Source organism: Eptatretus burgeri, chromosome 3 (genome assembly GCF_056783735.1).
Source record: "Eptatretus burgeri isolate ZD-2024b chromosome 3, Ebu_testis_v1, whole genome shotgun sequence".
In the NCBI taxonomy this organism is placed as follows: domain Eukaryota; kingdom Metazoa; phylum Chordata; class Myxini; order Myxiniformes; family Myxinidae; genus Eptatretus; species Eptatretus burgeri.
The window spans coordinates 84559218-84586717 of record NC_140963.1 but is presented as its reverse complement, the minus strand read 5'-3'; the positions used below and the strand labels follow the sequence as shown (position 1 = coordinate 84586717).

The window sequence follows — 27500 nt, the reverse complement described above, 5'->3', positions numbered from 1 at the left end:
CTGTACCAAATATTAAATTCTGTTTGTCTGATGTATCAAATACTTATTTCATGCAATAAAATGCAAATTCGTTCTTTAAAAATCATACAATGTGATTTTCAAGATTTTTAATTTAGATTCCGTCTTTCACAGTTGAAGTGTACCTATGATAAAAAAATTACAGACCTCTACGTGCTTTGTAAGTGGGAAAACCTACAACATCGGCAGTGTATCAAATACTTGTTCTCCCTACTGTATATATATATATACATACATATAATATTGTTGCGAATTCGCGCCCGCCGGCGTGCGGACGGCCGCGTCACTCGAATCGCGGCACGTCGCCCACCGGACGGATAATTCTGTCGTGACCCTCTCTGAACAACGCCGGGAGCTCATCACGGGTGGGGTTTAACCCCACCACGACTGTGCCAATTTCCCACCCGCGCAGGATAGGGTTTCTCGCCAAATTCGATTTACCTGAGTACCTGTGCGGATGGTCGACCGGGCGATCGTATCACGCCACAGGCCGACTCTGGGCACGAACCGCTTAAGCGGTCCGTTCCGTGCGACAGTGATAACCGAGCGGTGTTATCGTCGGCCTTGACGGTTCCGATTAATTACTGGGATGTTGCACCCACTACGAACCCCTTTCCATGATGCAAGATGGAGGGTCAATAGAGAAAAGACAAAGCGAAACGGGCACAGTTCAACAAGCAAGCATTTTATTCACACGCACACACAGACAAGCACGTAAGGCACGTATTTACAGCAATACACAATCAAAATGCACATAAAGCAATTAAAACAAAAGAAACGATGCAGAGCGACAACCGAATATGCGTACACACGGCAACACTTAAACAGTTCTACTTTACGAGACACGGCGCCACAAGATCCATACGAAAACCCCGAAAAGAAAATGGTGACTTCCCTTTAGCTGGTGAGTCCCTCTCCCGCGACCGTCAGCGTGGTCGCGCCTGGCCCCGACCTCTCTCGTGGCCGGCGAACCCTCTCCGGCACTCCCTGTCTGGACGCACAGGTCCACCTCGCAACGGACGCTGCCGCGTCTCCCGTCCGTGCCTTCGTGACAGGGCCGCTCTCCAAGGCGCGGGCACAGGACCTCTTCCTGAAGACCAACTCTCCACAAAAACCAACCGAACCACCAGCCAAGACGAAGAGGAAGAAAAAGCGCTCCTTGTGCCCGCCCGTGTCCGTCTTTTATCGCGCGGGGCTCTGGGGCCCGTTCTCGGCTCCACCTTCTTTCGAGAGGGCTCCTGAAAAAGGGCGTTCCCTCACGCTTTCCCTCCACCCCGCTCCGTCCGGGGGCCGAGGGAGTCAGTTTTTGGCTCGGAGCCAGAGAATTATTCCCCCAAAAAGAGGCCCCACCTTTACATGACCTCTGACCTTTGACTTGCATCACTCTTCCTCCACTCCAAAGCGCGGGGAAGTCAGACTGGAAAAACAGGCGGGAAAAGCCCACCGAGCATCCTTGTTGATTTTTGTTTGTTCCTCCGCGGAGATCGTAACCACACGGAGCCTGTTGAATGGTGAGTGGCGAAGATGTGGTAGTGTAGATGGTGGAGGTGGCATGGTTGCAGTGTGGTTGGCGCTGTGATGGGGATGGCGTTGTTGTTGAAATGTTGTGTGTTTGAAATAAAAGATAGAAAAAGAAAAACGCCTAACTCAAAGGATCGCAGCCCGAATGGATCACATAAATTCCCTCTATACAACAGGTTTGGGCTAACTACACATGTACTTAGAGATATCTCACCTACGGGCCCTTTATGGTGTAATGCGAATTTCCACAGCCGTAACACTACCCCCTCCCCTTTTTACAGACTCGTCCCGAGTCGTCAAATTCTCGTGTGCCATCATGTGTAGTTCTCCCCTAGTATGTTTTACCTTCGGATCCCTGAGTGCGACATTCATGGTATTCGTGTCCCCAAAACAAATAACCTGAGGGCTGAGTAACTAACTAAACAAACCCACTCATACGGACGACTTAAATAAAATTGCCGGCACTAAGACATACATTCCGGGGGCGCACTCTTATTTACAGTACATCTTAACCTTAACTCACAAATTTTACACGAAACCATGGCCCAGGATCAATGGACTCTGCAAAGAGAAAGCAGTTAGCAGGGAGCCAGGCTGCTCGGATGCAGTCTCTGGCTCAGCAATGCAGGTGACAGGGGACGTGACCGGCTGCTCACACGCAGTCCAAGGCCTCCCCCTTTTAAAATGAACACATTGAACCACAACGGTGCATGGGCTGCACAAACGCAGTCTCCTCGTGCGGCTGCCTGCAAGGCAGTCCCTGCAGAACACTGAACGCGCACTGACGCAAGCAACAAAATGGTGCACGGACTGCTCAATGCAGGCCTGTGGTGCAGATGGATGGATGGATGGATGGATGAACGCAAACAAACAATGGTGCATGGGCTGCTGGTGCAGGCCCGTGTTGTAGCTGCCAACAGGACAGTTATTGCAGCTTGTAAACTGTTGCTTGATGATCCTGGCGCACATGGCAATGAACAAGGGGGGCAAAGCAAAATTGAATGGGGGCAAACTGATGATGTGGGCAGTGGGCATGGCATGACAAGGCCGCTGCGGTAAAAACAGCTGGCAGATGAACTGGTGGCGCAGGCCTTGCAGCAAAAACAGCCGGCAGTGGAGCTGGCCGGCCTCTTGCCTTGAGATGGAGGTTGGTGGAGGGAGTGCGTTGGCGCTGGCCACTCGGAAGGCGGGCTCGGACCTACCTACCTGTCTCCCTCCCACCTATCGCCTTTGCCTGTCACTGTCTACACCCACTCCCTTAATTTGTCAAACCCAATTTAGCCCCCCTTTTATTTTTTTTGTTGTTTTTATTTTTATCTTTCCCCACTATAATTCGTCCCCCAACCCCCTTTATCGTCCTTGTTCAGCTAACCTATCGTCCCCTAGCCTACTCCCAACCCCTACGTTCCCTTCCCGGAGGGGAATGAGGGAGAGCTAGCATCCTGTGTCGAGGCCCAACTCAAGCCTCAGGATGGCCTCCCCAAACTTCAGCGATCTTAACCCAAAGTGGGTCCAACAGCCCACAACGACAGCGAAGGGATGGATGGTGTGGAGGTATAATGTCCTCACTATATAAATATATACAGTACCGGGCGTAGTGGCGTGCGCCTGTAATCCGGCTCCTCGGAGGCTTGGTTTGGAGGATCGCTTGAGGAAGGGAGCTCTACGCTGGGCCGCGCTATGAGAGGGTTTCGGGCAGCCCGGAATCATGGCAAAACCCAATCCTTATCCCTGTGTCGTAAGAGGTGACCAGGGTTGCTTCAGGAAGGGCATCCAGTGTAAAACCTGTGCTAAATCAGTATGCGGATCATAACGGATGATCCGCTGTGGCGACCCCTAATGGGAGCAGCCGAAAGATGAACAACGCAACATATATATATATATATATATATATATATATATATATATATATATATATATATATATATATATATATATATATATATATATATATATATATATATATATATACTGAAACGCAAAAGAAACTTACCACCTTTTAAACCTTCAAATATCAACAATAACACTGCGTGTAGTAAATGTGTGAACTTATTTGTGGACAATATTGTCCTCACTGTCAGACAAAATGGTCACGGATGGTCACTTGAACCTTCAATGTTCACTTCATAGCACAGCTGTTGAACAGCCGTTTTGACTGTCAGTGATTAGCCAAGGGGAACGGGATGATTTTAATGAGCTGCACGTGATGTCTTGATATTGGCTTTAAAAAGGCCAGTGCAAAATGGGCATTTCAATCAACATGCGACGATTGTCAAGGGATCAACGGCAGTGTGCCTTGGGCATACTCCAAGGTGGATTGAGCTACCGTGAGGTGGCACGTCGCCTTGGCTGTTCACACCAGACGATATCGGCCCTGGTGGACAGGGACACGCTCCACAACTCTGCAGATGACAGACCTCGATCAGGGAGGCCAAGAGTCACCACTGCAAGGCAGGACAGGCAAATGGTCCTCAGTCAGATGGCTTCAGACATTGAGGACTGAGTGGACAGAATCCAGCAGCAATCCATCCAAAGATTGGTAGGCAGTATGCGCCGGCGATGCACTGCCTGTATCCAAAACAATGGTGGCCACAAACGCTATTGAAAGGGGACCGACATTGTACCGTGTGCTGTTCTGTACTGTCAAACAAACTTATGAGATGGTGTATCTTGGTCAAAAACTAGACATGTCATCAATAAAATGCCAATGTTTCAATTATCAATTGTTGGTTTTTTTTAAATTTGAACTGTTACAATTTTATTACATTTCAAACAAGTGGTAAGATTCTTTTGCATTTCAAAATATATATATATATATATATATATATATATATATATATATATATATATATATATATATATATATATGTATATATATGTATGTATATATATATATATATATGTATGTATGTATGTATATATATATATATATATATATATATATATATATATATATATATATATGTATGTATGTATGTATGTATGTATATATATATATATATATATATATATATATATGTATGTATGTATGTATGTATATATATGTATGTATATATATATATGTATGTATGTATATATATATATATATATATATATGTATGTATATATATATGTATGTATATATATATATATATATATATATATATATATATATATATATATATATATATATATATATATATATATATATATATATATATATATATATATATATATATATATATATATATATATATACATACATACATATATATATATATATATATATATATATATATATATATATATATATATATATATATATATATATATATATATATATATATATATATTTTGAAATGCAAAAGAAACTTACCACTTGTTTAAAATGTAATAAAATTGTAACAGTTCAAATTTTAAAAAAACCAACAATTGATAATTGAAGGCCCTGGCGTTTCTTATATGGCATTTCTCCTGCGGGAGGAGGTGTCGTGGGAAGGATCATCGTCTGAGACGTCTCACCTCACAGTGGTCCGGGGTTCGTGAGAAAGTCGATGTCTGTGGTGTCTCACGCCTCCCATTGATCGAGGGTTTGTGAGAGAGTCGATGTCTGTGGTGTCTCACCCCTCCCATTGGTCGAGGGGAATATTCCATCTCTCTGGGGCGGAGTCGGAGCTCTGGTGGCCAAGGAAACCCCGCCCCCGTACATAGTCAAACGCAGGAAGCCAATGGCGTCGGTGTGAGGAAGCGAGGTGAAGGTGTGTTGTTGTTATAAGGGGTGTAAAAATCCTAACTATTAAAAAACGCACAGCGCACATACATTTAATTCCCATTAGACATCTGGGAAAGGGAGCTATCTATCCACATTTACTTATTGAAATAACTGATCTATAGGGACTCTGACTGTTGTGCGCAGTAAGCTTCCAAATTCGTAACACTACCCCTCCCCTTTTTACAGACTCATCCCGAGTCGTTTAATTTTCGTGTGACCAGCATGTGTAAGTTCTCCCCTAGTACGATTTACCTACGGATCCCTGAGTGCGACATTTTTTCATACATGTCCCAAAAATAAATCACCTAGTGCGCTGCGTAGATAAGCTCTCAGACTCACTCGGCCAACTTAAATAAATTGCCGGCGCGAACACAAACAACAGGTGGGTTGCAAAATATTTACAATTTTACCTTATCTATTTCCACTAACCATGGCCCAGGACCTGGCATCTGTGGGAAAGAAGGCATGGCAAAGTTAGTCAACAGTTTGTGAGGGTGAGTGCTCCGCAGCTGAAGGTCAGACGTCTTCAGGGCCTGCTCAAAACGTCCCTCTTTTGTCACTGAACCTTCTTTTTTTCAGTCTTCAGCTGCTGGAGGCAACTCACCCTAACCCGGCATGCCATATGCCATCCCACAGGCCATTTGAAGAGGCAGCCAGGCTGCCCAATGCAGTCTCTGGCTCCTTCGTGCAAGAACAGGGAGGCAGCTGGCTGCCCAATGCAGTCCCTGGCTCCTCCCTGAAATGAACTGGATGGAACTGGACTGGATGCAAGAAACACAAATGGTGCACGGGCTGCTCAATGCAGTCCCCGTGGCGTGGCTGCCTGCAGGGCAGTCCTTGCAAAACTGGATGATCCTGGCGCACATGGTTGAGGATGAGGACCCAGGGGAAATGCAAATAAGGGCTAGCAGGCATGGGGGTATGGCAGAGGCAGGCGAATAAGGCATGGCAAGGCAAATGTGGAACAGCAAGTACAGCAAAACAGGCCGGCAGGTGAAGCTGGCCGGCCTCTGGTCTCGTTCTGTGTGGGTCTGGAAGGAGTGCGGTGGTGCCGGCCGCTCTGAAAACGGGCTCGGACCTACCCTACTGTCTCCCCCCAACCTATCGCCTTTGCCTGTCTCTGTCCATACCCACTCCCTTAATTTGCAACACAAAACAAATTTAGCCCCTTTCTATTTTTTTATTTTTTTTATAATTTCGTCTCCCGAACCCACTTCCTGTGTTTGTCTCGCTAACCTATCCTTTCAACCTAGCCTACTCCCAACCCCTACATTCCCTTTCTGGAGGGGAACAGGGAGAGACTAGGGTCCTGTCTCGAGGCCCAACGAATCCTCAGAATGGCCTCCTACAGAGTTCAGCAATCAAACTCAATGTGCGTCCAGTGCCCTTCAGAGAGAGAAGGGATGGATGGTGCGAAGGGGTACATCTCCAAACTATCCTACTTTTTATTAACTTTAAACTACCCCAGGGCTTTCCAAAATGCCTGTCACTTTAAACTATAGGTTCTAACAACCATGATTCCCGTCGCCTGTGTTGGTGTCCATTATAAATTTGGGCCTAGCCCTCGAATTTTCCTCCGTGCCCTCGCACAATTTCATGGCTGGGCAGCGTGGCTCACTTGGCAGGGATTCCCCCTCTGCCAAACTCAAACTATGCCACCCCCGGGCCCTGATGCTATCTCCGAGCCTACCTGCTCCCTATGAACAAGGGGGGTTGCCCTTCCTGGCATTGCTCCCCTTCCATGCCCACTTGGCATCTTTGGTGCTCCAGGTCCTGTTCCGCGGGTCACCCGTGCCCAGTACACTATCCCGGTCCCTTGGACCCTTGGCCTACTCTGGCCGACTACTTCGGTGCCCGGGGTGCCCACTACTCGGTACTCACCTTCCCAAACCACGCTCCCAACCAGTCAATTTCACCACTGCACCCCTTCAAATGGGTATCGTGCCTTCACTCGACACCAACAACAAAACGACCTCCTTTTGGTAAATTTAACTAACCCCCTAACTAACATTAAACTGACCCTGGGGTCCCTTGGGTGAGAATCACTCCTCCCCCCAATCAGTCATTCGCACCATGCATTCTACATTCACTCCATACACACTCAGGCGCGCTGGCCCATACTCACTCATTGTATTTCTTTTACTTTTTCACTCACTCAACACTGCCATTCTCCTAACTAAATTCCCCTAACTCGTGCTCCCTCATCATCCCTTAAACTTATGCACGTTCCTTTTAACCTACGTAGCTAAGCTACGTCCCCACTACACATTCCATGTCTGTCTATGTCTTCCAGAAATCCATGTTCTAAATCTAACCTAAAATCCCTCTAACTAATCCATTCCACGGGCTCCATGAGGAACAAACCATGTCCCCATGAAGCCGGTTTAACTATCGCTAACCCTTCCCACTAACTAGTGCTTCCTTTGCCCCAATGATGGGCTGCGTACTGGAAGCGAGGCTTTTTCTTTTTTCCTGCAGCGCCATGGTGGTGGTTTTTGGCACGCCCGTTCGTCCCTATGGGCGATGCCAACGTCCCCTGCGAAGGCCGGTCCGTGCAGCCTCGACATCACCCTGCACATCCCAAACAGCGCTCGCTCTCGGGGAATTCCCCACGCGGGACTACGTGCGCTCTTTCCCCGGCGTTCATGCCACGAGATTCCTGGTGATGTCACTTGCACACCAGGCCTGCGTAGCTTGCCGTGCAGGCTGGCACGCGCGCCTCGTCCCGGAAACCCGCTCTGCGCATTCCGCGAACAGAACGTGCGGTATGCAGCACGTGGAGCTTTGCACATGCGCGCACATGGGAACCCCCATGTTCCGAATTCACGTGTTCCGAAATCCGAATTCATATATATATATATATATATATATATATATATATATATATATATATATATATATATATATATATATATATATATATATATATATATATATATATATATATATATATATATATACGGATGTATTTGTATATTTATATATCTGTGTATAGGGCACTTCATGAAAGCTGTGAAAAATTATTCCTCGATACTATCTCTAGTGTATAGTGGTCGAAGCTGGCTGTGGAGCCTTCATTTGTAATAAATCAAGTTATTGCCTTTGATTTTGAAATTGATTAACTTTCCTTTGGAAAAGATTGCGTAAGCGGTGAGGTGTTGAAAAAAATGTGGTTAAACGCTGTTTATGTGGGTTCATGCAGGACGATGGCACAGCATTTCTGCCTTTAATCATTAATGGCTACGTATAAACTCATTACCTCTGCCACCGAAAGTGAAGGAGGTTATGTTTTCACCCCCTTTCTTTCTGTTTATTTGTCTGTCTGTTTGTTTGTTTGCAGGATATCTCAAAAAGTTGTGGATGAATTTTGATGAAATGTTGTGGAGTGGTTGGGTGTCTGACAAGAACGAACTGATGAGATTTTGGTGAAGATACGGATTCGGATCCGACTACTGGAATTTTTAAAAGTGATTCTTCACCATTGTGAGATAGGGCCAAAAATTATGTATTGCACATTATCTCAAAAAGTTGTGGATGGATTCAGAGCTAACTTGGTGGACATGTTGCTTGTGTGACAAGGATGAATTAATTCGAATTTGGTGAAGATCCAAATCCGGATCCGGATCTGATAATTTTTAAGTGATTCTTCACCATTGAGAGATGGGGCTCAATAATGATATATATCACTATAACTTAAAAAATTATTGGGCCATATATGTTCTCGTGGATCAGGCATTATGGGGTGGAGGGATGCGCTCTAACGAGTGCCCTTCTAATTGATGATGGTTTAAATATTTGAATGACAGTTTGAGTCGATGTTTGGATGGAGACTTGTTTGACACTGTCGACCTTGTGCAAACAATAAATGTTTACGACTTCCTACCACTCACTCGACATTATCCATAAACGACTCAAACCCACAAGCATTTCTCGAATTGTGCCGCCATAAAACCGAAAAACACCGACTCCCTCATGGAGCAATCTGTGTCCATGCAGGATCACTTGACGTCCCATTGTCTTAGGTTACGTGGCCCACCGTGAGTAGATCGTGGCTGTACTGGCTGGCTTTTAGGAATGGATATTTTTATTTCTGCATATTTTCTGACAGTTTTGTGATTTTTTTTTTTTTTACTGCCAACACCAATGAAGTTGCCAGAGGCATTATGTTTTCAGGTTGTCCATCCATCCATCCATCTGATCGTGCGTGCGTCCGTGATCGGTTTTCGTTACTGCGAAAACTTCAGACTGGCTGAAGGGATCTAAATCAAACTTGGTTAAAGTGATATAATGATGTAAAGATGAACTGATTAGATGGCGGCATGAAGAAGTCAAAGGTTAGAGTGATGGGGTTTCATTATGCAATAACTTAAGAACAGCTGAAGGGATCTAAGTCAAACTTAGTAAAAGTATGTATAATGATGTATAATGTGGGTGGAGGTATATCTGTCAATGCCACGACATCGAAGAGTGCCGTACTAGTTCCCTTTGATATCGGCTTTGAGTTGCATCAATAAGCAAAATTTACGTTTTCTAGCAAACCAAGAAAGAACGAAATATTTATATGAATGAGTGAATGAGTCAGTCAGTCAGTGAGTGGTGAGAATGAGCTTTATATATCTATGATGTGTATATATATATATATATATATACATATATACATACACACACACACACATGCACACATATACAATGCAGTTGATTCATAGCAGGTAAGGAGCATGACACGTAGGAAGGAGAAGAAAAAAAAGCATAAAAAGTGAAACCTGTTTGAAAAAGTAAAAGCCTTTGACGTTCAAAGAAAACACATTGCTCAGTCACACCTTTACATTTTAATTTTCACTGCTGATCATTGGTTTAATGAAATCTCCTCCTCTCCCATGGCAGTGTCGTGTTTGAGTGGAAAAAGTTGCTGGTGGTGGTGGCCGAGTTCTCAGGGCCTGAGGCAGAGGTATTGGATGTGGTGCCACTTGCCACGGGTGCGGTGCTTGAGGAGCACCATCTGGTGGCTGGCGTGGTCGTTGTGACGGACCCTGGCACCGTGCCCATAAACCCGCGTGGTGAGAAGCAGCGCATGCTTCTCCGTGACCACTTCCTTAATGACAGTCTTGACCCTCTCGCCATCAATTACAACATGTGATGGATCTGGGGCCATACTCTTGCTTTCTTCTGCTGTGCATTCACTGTTGGTGGAATTTGAGCCAAATGCTCCACCACCTTTCCTGTGTTTGGGTGAATTCCCTGGTTATGCGGTTTGGGCATTATGGGGAAATTTAGATTCTTCAAGGGCAATTTTGTGTTGTATTCTAGTTTATTTGTTTATATGGAATATATCTATTTGTCTTCGGGTTGTGCACTTGGTGGTTTGGGGAAAGGTTTTTTTGTACCTGATGACCATACATATCTGTTGTTTAAGGGAAGGACATAAGGCTTTGTTTTTCGAACAGTTGCTGAGACTACAGGAATTAGCATTAACCTAATTGTGGTGCCATTCCACACAATCCATCCCATCTCACAAAACAACCATGACATGTGCGGGATTTTCCCGCAAGGTACAGTAACGTGGAAGGGAACAGGCCCGACACAGGTCGCCGTCGAACCGAAGTCACCATTATTGGGGAATTCAAGCACGAGGTGAAGGAGTTGAGAACATCTTGATGCACAGTGGTAAAGTGTAGGACAAACCTTTGGGATTTCTTTTCACTCAGAGTGGAAGACTTTATCTGATTGCTTTGACTGTGACCAGCTCCATGTGTTGCAAACTTTAACTGAGCTCGGACGAGCAGCAGCCGGGTTCGGTATGCAGTGCCTCTCACTTCATGCTTAATGCGAACGACGTGTGTACATATTCATGTAAAAAGAGAGAAGGTGTTAATTTCCTGTCCTGCCTATGTCTGGCACATTGGGAATTCTAATTCGGGGAAGCCGTGTCGTTGTACCTATCTGCCGTCTTTTAATGTTTACTGATTCTCAACAGTTCACGTCCATCTCGTCTGCTAGTGACTCGAGACGCTGCTGGATTGCATGTTAAGCAAAACAGATGCCTAATTAGGGGGCCTTTTGCTTGCTGAATGCACATTGTGGGATTTTAATTGACTGCTTTAAATTTTGAATGTCTCGCCGGTCGCACGTGTTTTTAATGCAGATGTGTGTGGCAAACTTTGTCACAAGTTTCTTTGTTTTTCCTTTTAATGTATAATCTCATTGTTACCTTTGGAGTTGGATCTAAGTAGTTCTGCAACTATAGAAGGGTGAAGTTTAGTCTGCAACACTGGAAGTGCAAATAGTTTGACAGGAAGCAGCGGATTCTCACTGAAAACTGTGCTTATGCCACAGCCAACTGGTGCCGAGCTAACTGATGGTGGCAATTTGAAATTGGCACGTTGTCCTCTTTGTGGTGGCCTGGTCAATCATATGGCCTACCCTCCCTTTCCGATGAACAAGTGTGGATTGCACGGTGACTCGAAAGATGAAGCCATATGTTTTCATCTCAACATTCACCTCCCCCTCTCGTCTCCCACCCAACCCCCCCCTGTGCCATCATTTCCCAACTCTATCCGCATGCAAAATGCCCCTCTGATACCTTTAACGGCGGCACTGGCAGCTGGTCTTGTCAGCCTTCGCTCGAGTCCAAATGCTCCCCCTGTACCTCCGACATTGCTCACGGGCCCATTGGAGGACCCAGTGGAGGGGGGGGGAGTGCGTTTTAGGGGGAAGGGGAATGGAGGGTGGGAGGAAGATGGGTTAGGAAAGAGGTTTTGCCCGAGGTTGCTGTTCAGCAAGCTGCCCCGAGCCTTAAAGTACCTGATTTACAGGCATTAAGTTCCACAGAGCCAGGCTTCCCATTGGCTGGGCTGAGACCGACATCTTCATTTTGCTATTTCTCATAAAATTCCAGCAAATTCCCCTTCAAATAGGCAAAGGCTAACTCAATAGGCTGAATAACTCTTGTTACATCTTTTTCAGCGCTCAAAGCAGAGTTTTTTTGGGGGGCCTGGAGTTAGTGGTGGTGTTCGTAATTGGTGATAGTAGTAACTGCTTTGTGCCACAGATAATTTTTTCCCAATGTGCTGCCATTGTACATGGTTTAGACATTTTGAGGTATGTCATATGTATACACTGAATGAATGATCAACTCCACCCTTGCTTTCTTTACTGTCTCTACACCAATCCACATGTGTATATATATGTATATATACATATATATGTTTGTGGCAACGCTAATGACAGTTGTGTTTTTAAAGGAAATAGCATTGAATAAAGTTATTTTATTGTTGAAATGATTGTTTAATGGCAGTGCTTGCACTTTGAATATCAATTATTATCATTTTTTCCGGATACAGCCTGTGGCTGCTGGTTGCATCATTGCTGCGAGTGTGGCTATGCCGCTGATACAGTGCCCCGTTTCCAGTAAGTTGGTACTCATTTTGCCGACCTCAGAAGGATGACAGGCTGAATCAACCCACCTGGTGTTATTTAATGGTTGGACAGGGGCTCAAACTCAAGACCCTAAGATCTGAAGCCAACCACCTTCACTGTTAAGCCAACACCAGGCTCAATATCAATTTGAAATGGTGTATTGACAATTGAACTACAGAGTTATTTGGTTGGAACACGGCAGGCAGGTTGGCTGGGGGTAAAAGGGATGGACCATATCTCCAGTAACCATTGTTGCTGAAAACCACGTTACTTTAGTGATTAATGAAAATCTGCAGCTGTCGTACGTTGTGATCACTCAAGTTGGACCTGATGGCAGTGACTGTGATTTGAGGTGCATTTCCATGCAGGATATTTTAATCTTTCGTCGACAAGGCAGAGAAGGGAGGGATATCCTGGTGCAGTGAGGAGGATATTCTGCTTCAGAATTATGGAATGAGTAGGCAATTTCGAATTGCTGCAATAGATTCAAAACTGGACACACCACCAACTAGTCATTGCCCGTCAGGCAAGGATTAGTCAGCCATTTCGACCACCAAGTTGTCTTCATCCTCTACTGAGCAGGTATTGTGTGCTCTTTGTTAAGTACCCTTCCTAAGGTTGTGTGTGAGGTGTGAGGAGGATCACGACTGCAGTATGCACATGGTGAGACTGATGGGGTTTTTTTTACCATTGGTTGTGTATGGGTCTATCAAACAAATCTGATGTTGAAAAGTAACAAAAAGGTTACACTAGCAAAAATATGAATAAAACACAAGTACTATTAAATGAACTTCCACAATGTCATACTGCCTGTGCTGTGATGTGTATTGCACCATATTGCACAAGCCTGTACCATGCTGTGTTCTATGTTGTTGATTAGCCCTGGTCAGTTCTGCTCGAACAGGCTTGCAGTACGGAGATAGCCGATTGACCTTCCAGGAGGCAAAGGGCTTTGTTTTATATGGTCTGTATGGTCTGCATGTTGTTGAGATGTGTATTTGATGGGCTGGAGGTCCAAGATGAGCTGGTGTAGTCAGTGATTGATTTAATGTACTGTTTGTATGTTCGTGATGATGTTTCCTTAGGCGTCTAAATTCTGTGTCTGTGAAAGCACTAAGTGTGTTCAGCCTGGGTGTGCATGTTTTTATTATTATTTTTTATTTTTTAAATGTTTGTGATGTGATCTGAGAACGACATGGGTGTGTTAAAGGTGGCACCTAGTATACAGGATGTTGTTCAGTGTAATGTGTGGCGCAGCATGATGCTCCTTCGTGTAAATTGCTAGAAGAGTGACTGTTGATTTTGAGGGGGCTACTTTTAGTCTTTTGATGGTGAGCCAGGTTTGTAGGGTGCTGAGGAAGGATTGAAGTTGTGCTGACATTGATTTGTGTCGAGGTTAATGGTTATGTCTTTGTATGTTCTCGGGTAGTTGTGGAATGTCGTGCATGAAAAGATTTAAAGAATGTGTAGGAGAGCACGAGTCTTGACGGACACCATAAGGAAAGTATCGTGTGCCTGATGTCTTGCCATTAAAGGTTACATATGACTGTCTACATGATAGGTAGTTGGCAAGCCAGCATTTGGTGGTGTTGTGCATGTTTGAATTGAGTACTTTGTTCGTGAGTAAGTCTTTTGGGATGGCATCAAACGCTTTGCTGATGTACTGTATATTGTTGTGAGAATAATGGGTTTTGGAGGGTTTTTTTTTTTTAACTGTTGAAGCCATCAAAGATGTTTGTGTGAGGAAGAGTGGAAGTGGAATATTTTGGTCTGAATCCATGTTGGGTGTGTGAGGTGGTGGAATATAAGGGTTTGTGAGTGTAAGTACAAGGTGTTACATAACTTTGGAGGGCATGCAAATGAATGTAATAGGCCTGACCAATACAGAGTGTCGCTACGCCGTGATTGAGAGAGAAATGCTCTCAATCATAGGCACAACAGAGCCCTTTCACTACTATGTGTTTAGGAAATCTGTAATGGTATACAATGATGACAAGCCTCTTGAGGAAATCTTGAAGAAGCCTATCCTTTCTTCTCCTATGCATTTACAATGCGTGTTGCTCAAGCTTCAGTGCTATGATGTGAAAGTTAAGTACCGCCATGGTTCTGAATTAGTGATTCCAGACACGTTGACCCGTGTCCCTCTCCCAGACACTGGCTCAGCTGCTAGAGACCTTGAGTCTGTTAACATGTTCCAGTTCCTTGCGATTATGAGTGGGAAACGCCTCAACATCCAGGATGTTACTTAGAGTGAAATGAACCTTCTTTGCAACATAATTAGAAGTGGATGGCCTGACTCCCAAAAGGAAGGCCTGTCACAAGTCCGAATTTACTTTGGCTCCATAGTGTAACTAGAAGTCTCAGACAGTCATCTACAAAGACATGCTCCTTGTCATCCTGCCAATCCTCAGATCCAAAATGAATGTCCAAGTGCAAACAGCATGCTCGTGAGGTCATGTACTGGCCCTCAATGAACACCGACCGACGCCGAAGAGACTTCTGAATTGTTACAAGTGTGTGGCATTTCAAAGAGCTCAACAACTTGAGCCCCGCTTACCAACTTCCAGGTAGCGGACAATAAAATGGAATCACCAATGTAAAGTCATTTAATAGAGCATTGAGCTACCACATGTAGTCAGTACGGCCTGTCTGCGCCGTCAGAGTCCACCAATCCCATCAATCCCATTGATTTTTTTTTATGTCAAAAGGTCAACAACTTAGATCTATTTCTAAAATCCAAAATTTTCATTCGATTGATTTGAAATTTGAAGAGGATTTGCATATTTGGTCATTCAATTCAAACACCAATTATTTTTGAGGTCAACTTAAGCCAAAAGGTCAAAATAGGCCAAGGATCAACAACTTTGGTCTATTTCTAAAATCCTCAATTTTCATAAGATCGACTTGAAATTTGAAGAGTATTTGCATATTTGGTCATTCAATTCAACCACCAATTATTTTTAAGGTCAAATATGGTTTTCGCAAGTATCACGTGCTCTGCACGACATCTTGTTTGTTTCTTTGTGTGCAGGCTATCCCGAAAAGTTGTGAATGCATTCGGATGAAACTTGGTCAGCAGATTGGGTGTGTGACAAGGATGAGTTGATAAGATTTTGTTGAAGATCTGGATACGGATCTGGATCTGATAATTTTAAAAGTAATTCATCACTTTTGAGTGATAGGGCTAAAACCGATATATATAACAGGACATCTCAAAAAGTTATGGACGGATTTAGACGAACTTTAGTGGACAAGTTGGGTATGTGAAAGGACTAACTGATTCGATTTTGGAGAAGATCCGGATCCAGATACGGGAATTTTTAATTGGTTCTTCGCCATTGAGAGATGGGGCCAAAAACAATATTGTAGCATGATATTTCAAAACGTTGTGGATGAGTTTTGATAAAACTACTAGGTGAATGAGTTGTTTGTTGACGAGAACATGCTGATTCGACTTTGGTTCAGGTCTGGATTCATATCCAGCCTAAAAGTGGGATACAAAACATAAACTGTTCAGCCTGGTGGAGGTATGCACTCTACCTGTGCCCATTCTGGTTTGATCTGAATATGATATTTGTCAATTTGTTAGAAGTTTAGAGTTGTTTGTTCTTGTTTCCTTGAAAGAAAAAGGGATGTAACTTATCTTGATGAGTTGCATTGTTGTTGTGGTTGATTGGGTGTGCTTTTTGCTTGGTGGCAGGAGCCAAGAATCATCCAGTTCATCATTCATAAACACTTGTCTGCTACCGGCACAATGGAGTCTTGTAATGAGTACGTTGCAGTCCTGCATCGACCAGCTATTATATGATACGAGCAGAAACCCATGGTAAAAGTACCATGATAGAAAAAAAAACCCCAAAAAAAACCAGGAAGCCTTTTATTCTTGTGCTGTTTGAAAGAGCTCAAAATGGGAGGTTCAATAAGTAATGTCTTGAGTTGTCTGCATCTGTTGCTTAAAGAAAATATGAGAGTAAAATGAGTTCAACAACTTACTGTATTGATTTATTCAAAAACTTAGATTGGATAAACTTACCATTGTTTAGAATTTAGATGAAGATAGTTACAGATTTTGGAAGGAAGTACAAGCTATCCACAAAGTCTTGTTCCGGTTTTTAAATTTTATTACAACTAAACCAAAAGAGATAGAATAATACGATTTTATTTATTTGTTTATTTAATTGTCTTTTTGCATTCTGTCACATAATTCATGAATTTTCTTGTTCTTCAGCACACCTCAATATGTGCACCTTTTCTGGCACATTGTACATCCAAGCAATAATTTGTGTTGACCAACATATCCCTCACCACACTGCTGATAGGATGCAATTGGTTATTCTTGCACGATAAGTCAATGACAGAGGCAAAGCCTGGGATCTTAGGGTCCCAATTTCTAGCCCCATTGGCTGCTGAATTAACACCAGGTGGGGTTGACTCAGCCTGTCATCCTTCCAAGGTCTGTGAAATGAGTACCGGTGTACTGGTATAGGGGCACAGCATCAGCGGCACAGTTGCGCCCCAACAAACTGATAGCTACTCGGCAGCCAAGCTGCAATACACAAGAAGAGGAAGAAGAAGAAGCAACAGAGGTTTGGAAAACAATACTTGACATATTCCCACAAAAGTTGTCTCAGGATGTCACATCGGCAGACTGTGGAGGCCAGGGGACTGCCCCACCATGTCTAGTCCATCTACAGGGGAAGTTCTCGGTTCTGAAGGTTGTACTCTCTCTTTATCTGCATGAAGATACAATCGCTGTGTACAGGTTTATTTTTTATATTATAGTTTTCCCATAAGGTTGAATTAATTTGATGCAACTTTTCCTTAATTTTTTTTTCTTTCTCTCCAAGGAACATTTTCTGTGATCCAGAGTGAGACAGACAGATAGACACAGAGACAGCACTAGCCTACGAGCAGGTGCCCACAGAAAATCTGCACAATGTGACTTCAAGTCCTCAACTCTTACCCCCCCCCCACTCCCCTCTCACAAACCCCAATTTCTCTACCTCCCCCCTCCAATCTGAAGGCTTCAATCCACTCCCACCACAACTCCTCAACCCCTACCCCCCCTCAAAATCTCAACCTCCCTGTCCCAAATTTGTTCTCCCCCCCCGCCCCCACCCTCCTTTCTCCTCCCACTCATAAATACAATAGTGCATTCTTACATAGATAATTACATATTTAATATCGTGGCACCACAATCGATAAGTTTGAAGTAGCCGTTGTTGACGAGTAAGGAAAAGAAAGACAATCTCAATAATCTGGTGTATTTTCTGTCACTGCAGCATAATAAATGCCCCACAAACAATGCTCCCATTGCTCTTCTTCCTCACTCCCACCACTCCCGTTTCTTTCTGGTCGATCATCACATCACTTTCCAGTGACCAGCAACATCAACATTTCACCTATCTATAATTCCAGCAATGTGTGTGTGTGTGTGTGTGTGTGTGTGTGACCGCTGTTTCTCAACAACCAATGGTCCGATCAAATTGAAACTTGCCAGGTATATTGCTGGGGACCTGAGGATGTGCCTTTTCAAGGTTTGATATTAATCGGACAAGTGCTTCCCAAGTTATGACCATTTATTTACCAAACCAATGACAAGACACGTTGTTGCGTGGGCGTGGCCGATGGGGAAGGGAACCTCAGCCGCGTTCCCCATTACGGGTTACAACGTACGGACTTCCGGATAATGATGACTTCGTGTATTCTAATAATTTCTCGATTTCTTATGCGCATTTATAGATAAACACAATGCCCCAAGTTATGATCGGTTTCATATTGGTGCATAATTTTTTATTTTCTTTTGCAAGAACGTTTTTTTTTTTCTTTTTTTGTCTTCTCTTCTCTTTGTGTTTTTCCTTGCGAAAATGCAAAATACGTTGGTGCTAATTGAATAATTGGCCATTAAAACTAATAATTTATCAAAACGTTGGCAGATCCAGCAGCCTCCGCATTCTTTCCCTGGACGAGGAAACAAAGAAGAAGCACCGTTTCCTCAGCCATGTTGTTTATGAAGAGGTGCTAACGAGATAAAAGTGTGTACAATGTACATGGAGACGATTTTTATTATTATTTATTTATTGAAGAAAAATTGTTCCAAAAATAATTTATCAAAAAGAGTGCACAACTTTTTTTAGTTTTCAATTGTCAAAATGCTGTGGCCTTTGGAAGTGTTAAGAAATTCAGCTCAACTCAACAAACTTGCCAACGAAATACATCTCAATTTGGTGGGAAAAACGATTCACAACGACGGCTTTCCTTACTCATTGGTCTGCAGTCTGCATTCAACCCCTTCATTTGTCATCTCATTGACCTCATTTCATCTATCAATAATTCCAGCAATGTGTGTGTGTGTGTATGTGTGTGTGTGTGTGTGTGTGTGTGTGTGTGTGTGTGTGTGTGTGTGTGTGTGTGTGTGTGTTGTCTATCTATAATTCCAGCTGTGTGTGTGTGTGTGTGTGTGTGTGTGTGTGTGTGTGTGTGTGTGTGTATGTGTGTGTGTGTGTGTGTGTGTGTGTGTGTGTGTGTGTGTGTGTGTGTGTGTGTGTGTCGTTTACGAGAGCAAAGGAACGGCCTGTGTGGTTGTTTCTGGAACGCGGTTTGAAAGTTGTTTTTTTTGTTTGCACGTACTGGCATGCACTAGTATAACTTTAAAGAACAGAGCAATAATCAATGAGTAAAACCGAAATAGTGTCTGAAAGCATTGCGTTCTACCAGATACATTCAAAATGGCTATTAATGTGTTTTTTTTCCTTTTAAAACATCAATTTCTGTCTGATTTTGTCTCCGTTTGCTGCAACTGAATCTTAAGCCATGTTGGTGACAGTGAAAAATGAAATGAGATGTCGAATTAGAGTTGAGATGAAACTGTGAGGGAGTCTGGATTTTCATTACAACACTGAGTTTAAGAACAGGCCTTTTGCTCACTTAAAATGCATTTTTGTCTAAAAATGTCAATTTTCATCTGATTTTTCTACATGTTTACTGCAACTGAGTCTTAACCATCTTGGCGACTGTGAAAAATGAAATCAGATGTCAAATTAGAGTTACGATAAAGCTGTGAAAGTGGCAGAAAGTGGAACCTTGCAAAAGAGGCCTATGATGCCTGAGACCTATTATGGAGTGAACAAAATGGCAGCATCATTCTTCCTTTCAGGTCTTCAAGACAGCTGCTCAACTCGATCTCAGATCATCCCCACTCCAAAACCATGATATTTTCTATCTTCATTAACCCCATCCAAATCCCTCCTTCCAACTTTCCAGTTTTCTCTCCTTGGTGTTTCCTTCTGTCTCCATCTTGTCCACCCCGTGCATTCTCTGTGTCCAACTTGTCTATCCCAAGCATGCGTGTTTTGCTTCCTGTTTTTGTCTTGCGTCCTGATCCGTTCAGTGTACTAGCTCTTGCAAATAATGTATACAAAAAAAAATACGTGAACTCTTGGGTGTTTTACTCTTCCAAAGCAGACTATCTTGTATTATTCTGTTCTCACACTCACACCTAAAGGTATAGAAGGTGGGGGGGGGGGATCGGGGCAAATGCCACCCCTAAAGCCAGTGCAGTTTTTATAATTTGGGCATAAAAAAATCACAACGGTTGCCTGTGACCTTAATAAAACTCAGATAAATTGTCATATATTTGACCATTTTTGCAATGATCAATCTTGATTCCTTTGGGGTTAAAATAATCGTAAAAATACGAAAATAACCAATTTATAAGCCGGGAGGCGACGATGGTTCGCAGTTATTATTGAAGAAGCCCTACCGTAAAAACCTATCTCTTCCATCAAAATTGACCAAATCAAATCGGATTTTTTATTTGTTGTACTTATGGACATTACGCACAGCTTCTAGGAAATGAAATTGCGAGAAAAAAATCGAGAAAATAAATAAATAGTTCAGGTGGGCGTGGCTCCGCCCACAAGGGGTGTGGGACGCCCCTCATATAAAAAGACACAACTAGACCATGATACCTAGCTTGTGTCCAAGTTTCATCAAGATCGCATCAAACGTCACGGAGCTATGCTCTGGAGAGAGTCACAAACAGACACACACAGACAGACAGACACAACGAAAATAGTGGTCACTGCTGACACCCGCGAACCAATTTTACATCTGGCAAGTGGCAGCTCTGCACGATTCCCGAGGCTTCACCCACTTTCAAGCACTTTTGAAATGAGGTATTTCTGTCCTTGAATGCATGTTATGCAATCACGCATTGTCAAAATACAAATGGCTAATGGTTGGGCAATCACCAGTATGTTATGTTTGGGCAAAGACGCTGGACAGGGCCTTGGGCTGGGACCTCTGAAGATCTGATCAGGAGGATTCTCACTGACTTGCTAAAATCGGCTATTCCTGTTTCTTCATAGCTTTTATTAGTTAACCAGAAAAACAACAATTGTATATTCGTTAACCATTTTGAAATGGCCTTTAGTTCGATTCTTTACTTTCCTTAAAAGTGTTTAAAATCACGAAAGAGGGAAGCACCCCTTTCAATGGCCGGCTTATTTTGGCCACCCTTGCGTTTTGGGAAGGGGTTTCCTGAAAACGTGTGAAGTGCATTTCACAAAGGCCTTTTTGAAATGACGTTCTTGATGACATTTCAAAAGGGTCGTATTGGGTTGTACTACGACTGGTAAACATGCGTGGCGCAATGTCTGGACTGGATTTGTTTTAAGCCTAATCTGTTTGTCTGAAGGATATCTCAGAAAGTCGTGGACAGATTTGGACCAAACTTGCTCGGTGGATAGCTTACAGGACAGGAAAAATTGATTACATTTTGGTGACTATTGAGATCTGGAACCTGAAACTTTTAACGTATTTCTTTACCATTAGACTGTTCCTGCTCCCGCAAGGGAGGTGGGGGGGGGGAGTGAGAAGTGGTGAGAAGGGAGAGTTGGTGGAAGGGAGGATGGTGGGAGGACTTGTTTTTTTTAACTTGTTCTATGGCTCAAAGTGGACACACACATACATACATATATATATATATATATAAATATATATATATATATATATATATATATATATATATATATATATATATATATATATATACACACACACACACACACACACACACACACACACACACACACACACACACACACACACACACACACACACACACACACACACACACACACACACACACACACACGTACAGACATATGAATAACACAGCCACTAAGCTTGGGGGAAGTGATAATTCCCGGAGTACATCTGCATGCCAGCGAAGACTACATCTGGGCAGCATAGCCAACATTCGGGCAAATCTGCAGCCCCCCCCCCCCTCCTAAAAAAGAATTGGGTCATACGCCCAGGCTTGCACCCATCCTCAGATGCACGCTCATGCCCTAACCCTAATAATTCATACGTAAAGGTTCAATGGCAGTCAATCATGAAATTTAAAAATGCTTTCAACAGCCTTTAACATAGTCTTAATTCAAAAGGGTCTATTTGAAATTGGTGTTTCTTTTGAATGAATGAAAATGGTTTATGCCATTCAAATTGATGAAAGTCTGTTGCAGTCAAAATTCACCACCGATTTGTTTTTCTTTTTCACATAATCATTCAAAAACAATGAGGTTTTAAAGACTAAATTCTGGCTTAATGTGGAATATCCTTCCTATTATCACTATTAATCTATGTGATAGGTTTTGGGTCTTTTATTGTTTTCTTTACAAGTTTGAGACTTATAGAAAAACTACATGAGAGGTGGAATGAACTGATAGTGAGGGAACAGTTGGACACAACAAAAGCAAGGGAATTGACGAAAAGGAAAAGAGGAGATTGGAGGGGAGGAAATACATCTGCATCACCATCTCACGTCACCTGCGAGTAGGATGGTTGAGATAGGAATGGTTAATGGGGGGTAGAAATGATCATGGGTAGGGATGGTGGATGTGGTGGGTGGTGCACCACTGCTTGAAACTCAAAACTCCTCTCGAGGGAGTGGGGGGATAGAAAATCCTCAGGAATATGGTTCCAGAAAAGGAACGAAGGAGTTGCTGTGTGTTGTCAGCCTGAATTTTGAAAGTTTAACCAGGTGGGAATTACTGGAAGGACGCATGAGGGTCGGAACTCTAAAGGCTAATGTTTTGATTCCGATAGCTCTTGCGGTTAATTACCTTGTAGAGTTTGATAGTACAGTTGTATCTTTGACATAATTCTTAATAAATTGTTTTAAGAGATTATCAGATTTATTTTCAAAATTCTGTTTTCTCCAAATTGAATTTGTAAATGATCCATCAATTAAATTACATTTATCCAATACAGCACTTTGTGTTGGCCTCGATGAATAACACACAAAGTGAAATGATAAAAGACCTGTTACATCGATCTCCTCTTTAAATATTCTCTTTATTTCTTAACTCTTAATTAAAACTAATACCATTTTGAGTATTATTAACCTGAACAATGATTGATTTTAAGTTTAATTATAAATTCATTATGCTTTATAATTATTTTCATTTCATGTTGCTTTATAATTTTTTTTTTCAGTTATATAATTTATAATTTTCATTTTCATGTTGCTTTATAATTATTTTCTCATGAACAACTTCCATATCGTCACAAAATGAATACTTTTTGTGAGCTTCATCTCTGTTGCAAGCCCCAACCCTTGTTGATGACATCTTGGACACACTTCAAAATCTTCTTTGTCAAGTTCTTAGTAGGAAATACAGGTTCATTATATCCAATATCTGAGAAATCTATCATATGAAATTCGTGTGTTTAGTTATACTTGTACAAGAAAAAAATTCCTGGCTTTAATGAACTCCAGAAATATGGCATCACACTTACAAACAGTACTCGCAAAGTGATGAGTCACTCACGAGTCACTTCCTCTCTCTGAAGGGACTGCTGTGTGAGGCACTAACTTAGCTTACCTCTCAAAGGTAATTCGACATTGAAAATAATTTTGAAGCAGCTTAAACAGGGGTTATTATTTCATAATAATATTCTGAAAATGGAGTTTTCTGGTTGTTTGGTGGTCTGTAATTTTCTCATTTGCTCATGAACAGCCTGGCTGGTTGCTCTATGAGAATCAGCATTTTAATACTACTGGAGTTGCTGGTTAACAGCTCGGTCTGAGAAGATTATAACGCGTTGAAAGCTAAAATGAGAGGGTGTGCAAGAGCAGATCAACGGCGGTAGAAAACTGAAATACCACCAACATGTCTATGGTGAAAGCAGAAGAACCTGTGCTTTGTCCACTTTTGTTTTCATGCCTCCACTGGTGGAGGCTTTATGTTTTTGGTTCGCCCGTCCATACGTAGTCCGTCCATCCGTGCATCCGTCATGCTCGTTTTCTTTGAAACACTTATCCGATTGACACAATTTTCAACATAAGTGTGACAACTCATGTAGAATGTTTTAATGATAATTATGACGCCATACTTTCCACATGGTGTGGCAGCCATGTTGAAAAAAAAGAAAGAAAAAAACTTTGGACCTCTGCATCTCCAAAACCGCTCCATGAAAAAAAAATTGAAACTTGGCACAAGCAAAGTACTCCCCATGGGAAATGAGTGATTTTTTTTTTTTACGTCATAGACATCATAATTCGTCATCATAATAATTGCATAAGTCAAATGCTTTATCTAATCAGTATGAAAATATTTGTAGGTCATCGCGGACGAAATTGTATTTCAGCAACCATTTTTTTTAACATAAAAAAACCTTCAACAATCTTCTCCGAAATGGCTGAACAGATCAAGGTGCAACTTTACAGCTATGATCGTCTATCCATGAGGAACAAAAAGTTCTCTACTTATGATATCATAGGTCACATGGTTTGGCAGCTTTGATTTTTTTGAAGAATAAATCTTTAAAAATCCTCTTCAGAATGGCCTGACAGATCGAGGAGAACTTCACCCACATGTTCCCCAGGATATTTACAAATAATTGATAGGTCAAATGGTCTGGCAGCCATATTGCATTCAACGGAAATCTTAATTAAAACAAAAATTCTCTTGAACTGCTTCATCAATCGAAGTGAAACTTCAGAATTATGATATTGTCGTCATGGGGAATATTTATTTTAAATTTCAACCTGATTGGATGTATGGTCTGGCAGCCAAAATTATTTAATATTTTGAATCTGGGTTAAGAGATTTACATCAAACTTGGTACAAGTATGTATAATGATGTAATAATGTGGGTAGAGGCACATCTGGTGACGTCAAAGAGTGACCTTCTAGTTTGCTATACAGTACATAAATGTTTGCTCATGGAATAGCTATATGACAGAGGGAATCAGGTTCACTGGACTGACAGAGGATCAGAGGGGAACATGGGGAGACAGAGACATCGCATATGAGTGGCAGAAAGAAAAGGGGTGTGAGGGGTCAATGAGAGTCGAAGAGGGCAGGGGTGGGTATGGAAGAATGCATGAGGAGACAGTAGACAGCACTTCAAAAGGACTGCAACAAGGGCCATAAGACAACAGATAGAAGAAAAATGGATTGTACAAATAAAATCATTGTCAAGTCCATTGATTGGCATGTGAGCCTCGATCGACCCCCCTGAGATTCGCCATGCTCCCTGACATACTCAGAGCCTGTGAGCTTTTGTTACGTGCTACGACCTCTACGAGAGTATATGATAACTGTTTGTCACTGCTTCCACAGATACAACCATTAAAAAGATACAGGGAGTTGGTTCCAAAGATAGAACTATTGGAAAGTCATTGGCATCACCCAATTGATGGGCAATGCCAAGAACCACTTGATAGCTGATGCCCTTTGTCCACCACAGACACAGACTACCCTTAACAGTCAGTTCATATTTGTCTGTACTGAGAGGTCATAGTTGACTGAAAAAAAAGAAGAAAAGATGTGCCCCCTTCTCCGTTTTACCTCTTTCTACTTATTCCACACCTCTCCTGCTCCTAGATTGTTTATGTGGAGTGTGGGGGGGGGGTCACTTGGGGCCAGACTAAGTCATTGTAATAGGCATCGATTAAATAGCTTGCCAAAAGCACAACTCTATGGTCCCACGGACTATATCCTGAGGGATTGATGCAAACCAAGAGATGAAGAGGGGCTTTTCCCTTATCTATGGTTCACACAGCACTTCTTGTCATCTTATTGATCACCATCAGGTGATTACAATAGATTACTTATTAGGTTATGTAATCGTTGAGGTGAGTTTTGACCCTGGCCTGACTTTATCTGTCGTGAGAAGTGGTATTAATTGACCCATCGATAAAACAGATTTGCCAAGTGATCGATTTGTACATCTTTACAGGTAGAATATAAAAATAATTTCAAAGGATGACAAACAATAAATACAATGAAATTATTTTATGCTTATGACCAGTTGCCTTTTATTCACTTGCCAAAGGAATGTTACGGGTTGGTGGTCATCACAGGAAACTGCTACGTGAAGGCATTGACAGTGTAACATATTGTTATGGCTGTGGAAATTCGCATTTCACCATAAAGGGCCCTCATGTGAGATATCTCCATTGGTACATGTGTAGTGAGCCCAAACCCGTTGTATAGAAGGAATTTATGTGATCCATCCGGGCTGCGACGCTTTGAGTTAGCCATTTTTTCTGTTCTATCTTTTATTTCAAACAAACAGCATCTCAACAACCACGCCATCCCCACCACAGCGCCAACCACACTACAACCACGCCACCGCCACCTTCTACGCTACCACATCTTCGCCACTACGTCCACTCCGAACGGCAAACAAAGGCACCAAGGAAGGAACAACGGAGCCTGCGCGGACTTTTCCCACCTGATTCTCCCGCCTGATCTTCCCCGCGCTTTGGAGTGGAGGAGGGGCAATGCAGGTCAAAGGTCAGAGGTCATGTAAGGGAGGGTCTCATTTTGGGGGAATAATTCTCTGGCCCAGAGCCAAAAACTGACTCCCCCGAGCCCCGCACGGGACGGGGTGGAGGGAGAGCATGAGGGAACGCCCTTTTCGGGAACCCTCTCGAAGGAAGGTGGAGCCGAGAACGGGGTGGGGCGAAGGGCGGAGCCCCGCGCTATAAAAGACGAACACGGGCGGGGCACTCGGACGCCTCTTCCTCTTCCGCCTCTTCCTCTTCATCTTCTTTTCGTCTTGGCTGGTGGTCTGGTCTGGTCTTCAGTTGGTCTTCAGTTGGTCAAGTTGGTACGAGAGTCTGGTTCTCGAGGGAAGAGGTCCTGCGCCCGCGGCTTGGCGAGCGGCCCTGTCACGAAGGCACGGACGGGAGACGTGGCAGCGCCCTTTGTGAGGTGGACCTTTGCGTCCGGACGGGGAGTACCGGAGAGGGTTCGCGGCCGCGAGAGAGGTCGGGGCCAGGCGCGACCACGCTGATGGTCGTGGGAGAGGACTCACCAGCCACAAAAGGGAAGTCGCAACTTTCACTTTTCTTTTCTTTGGGTTTGTGTAAATGACTGTGGGTGGCGCCTGTCCGACAAGTAGAACTGTTTAAGTGTTGCTGTGTGTACGCGTATTCGGTTGTAGCTCTGCATTGTTTCTTTTGTTTTAACTGTTATATGTGCATTTTTATTGTGACTGTAATATACGTGCTTACTTTGTGTCTGTATCTGTGTGAATAAAGAGCTTGTGTGAACTTGTTCCCCGTTTCGCTGCGTCCTTCCCTTTGTTTGACTCTCCATCCTGCATCACGTAAGGGGTTCGTAGTGGGTTTAAAATGCCCGGTAATTAATCGGAACCATCGAGGCCGACGATAACACCGCTCGGTTATCACTGTAGCACGGAACGGACCGCTTAAGCGGTTCGTGTCTGGAGTCGGCTTGTGGCGTGGTACGATCGCCCGATCGACCATCCGCGC

At 43.1% G+C, this 27500-nt stretch overlaps 1 protein-coding gene and 1 pseudogene across 3 annotated transcripts in view; both read left to right on the top strand.

The window, feature by feature from the left end:
• Positions 1 to 12567, top strand: part of LOC147030341 (disco-interacting protein 2 homolog C-like) — a 165728-nt gene extending 153161 nt beyond the window's left edge. For both annotated transcript variants that reach the window (XM_085874274.1, XM_085874273.1), the window contains exon 37: positions 10175 to 12567. In XM_085874274.1, the coding sequence (XP_085730400.1) occupies positions 10175 to 10427 (253 nt within the window). In that variant the 3' untranslated portion in view covers positions 10428 to 12567. The remainder of the gene's footprint in view (positions 1 to 10174) is intronic.
• Positions 12568 to 20237: 7670 nt separating this feature from the next.
• Positions 20238 to 27500, top strand: part of LOC147030340 (protein FAM200C-like) — a 24170-nt pseudogene continuing 16907 nt past the window's right edge. The window contains exon 1 of the transcript XR_015056317.1: positions 20238 to 20883. The product of XR_015056317.1 is annotated as a protein FAM200C-like (transcript). The remainder of the gene's footprint in view (positions 20884 to 27500) is intronic.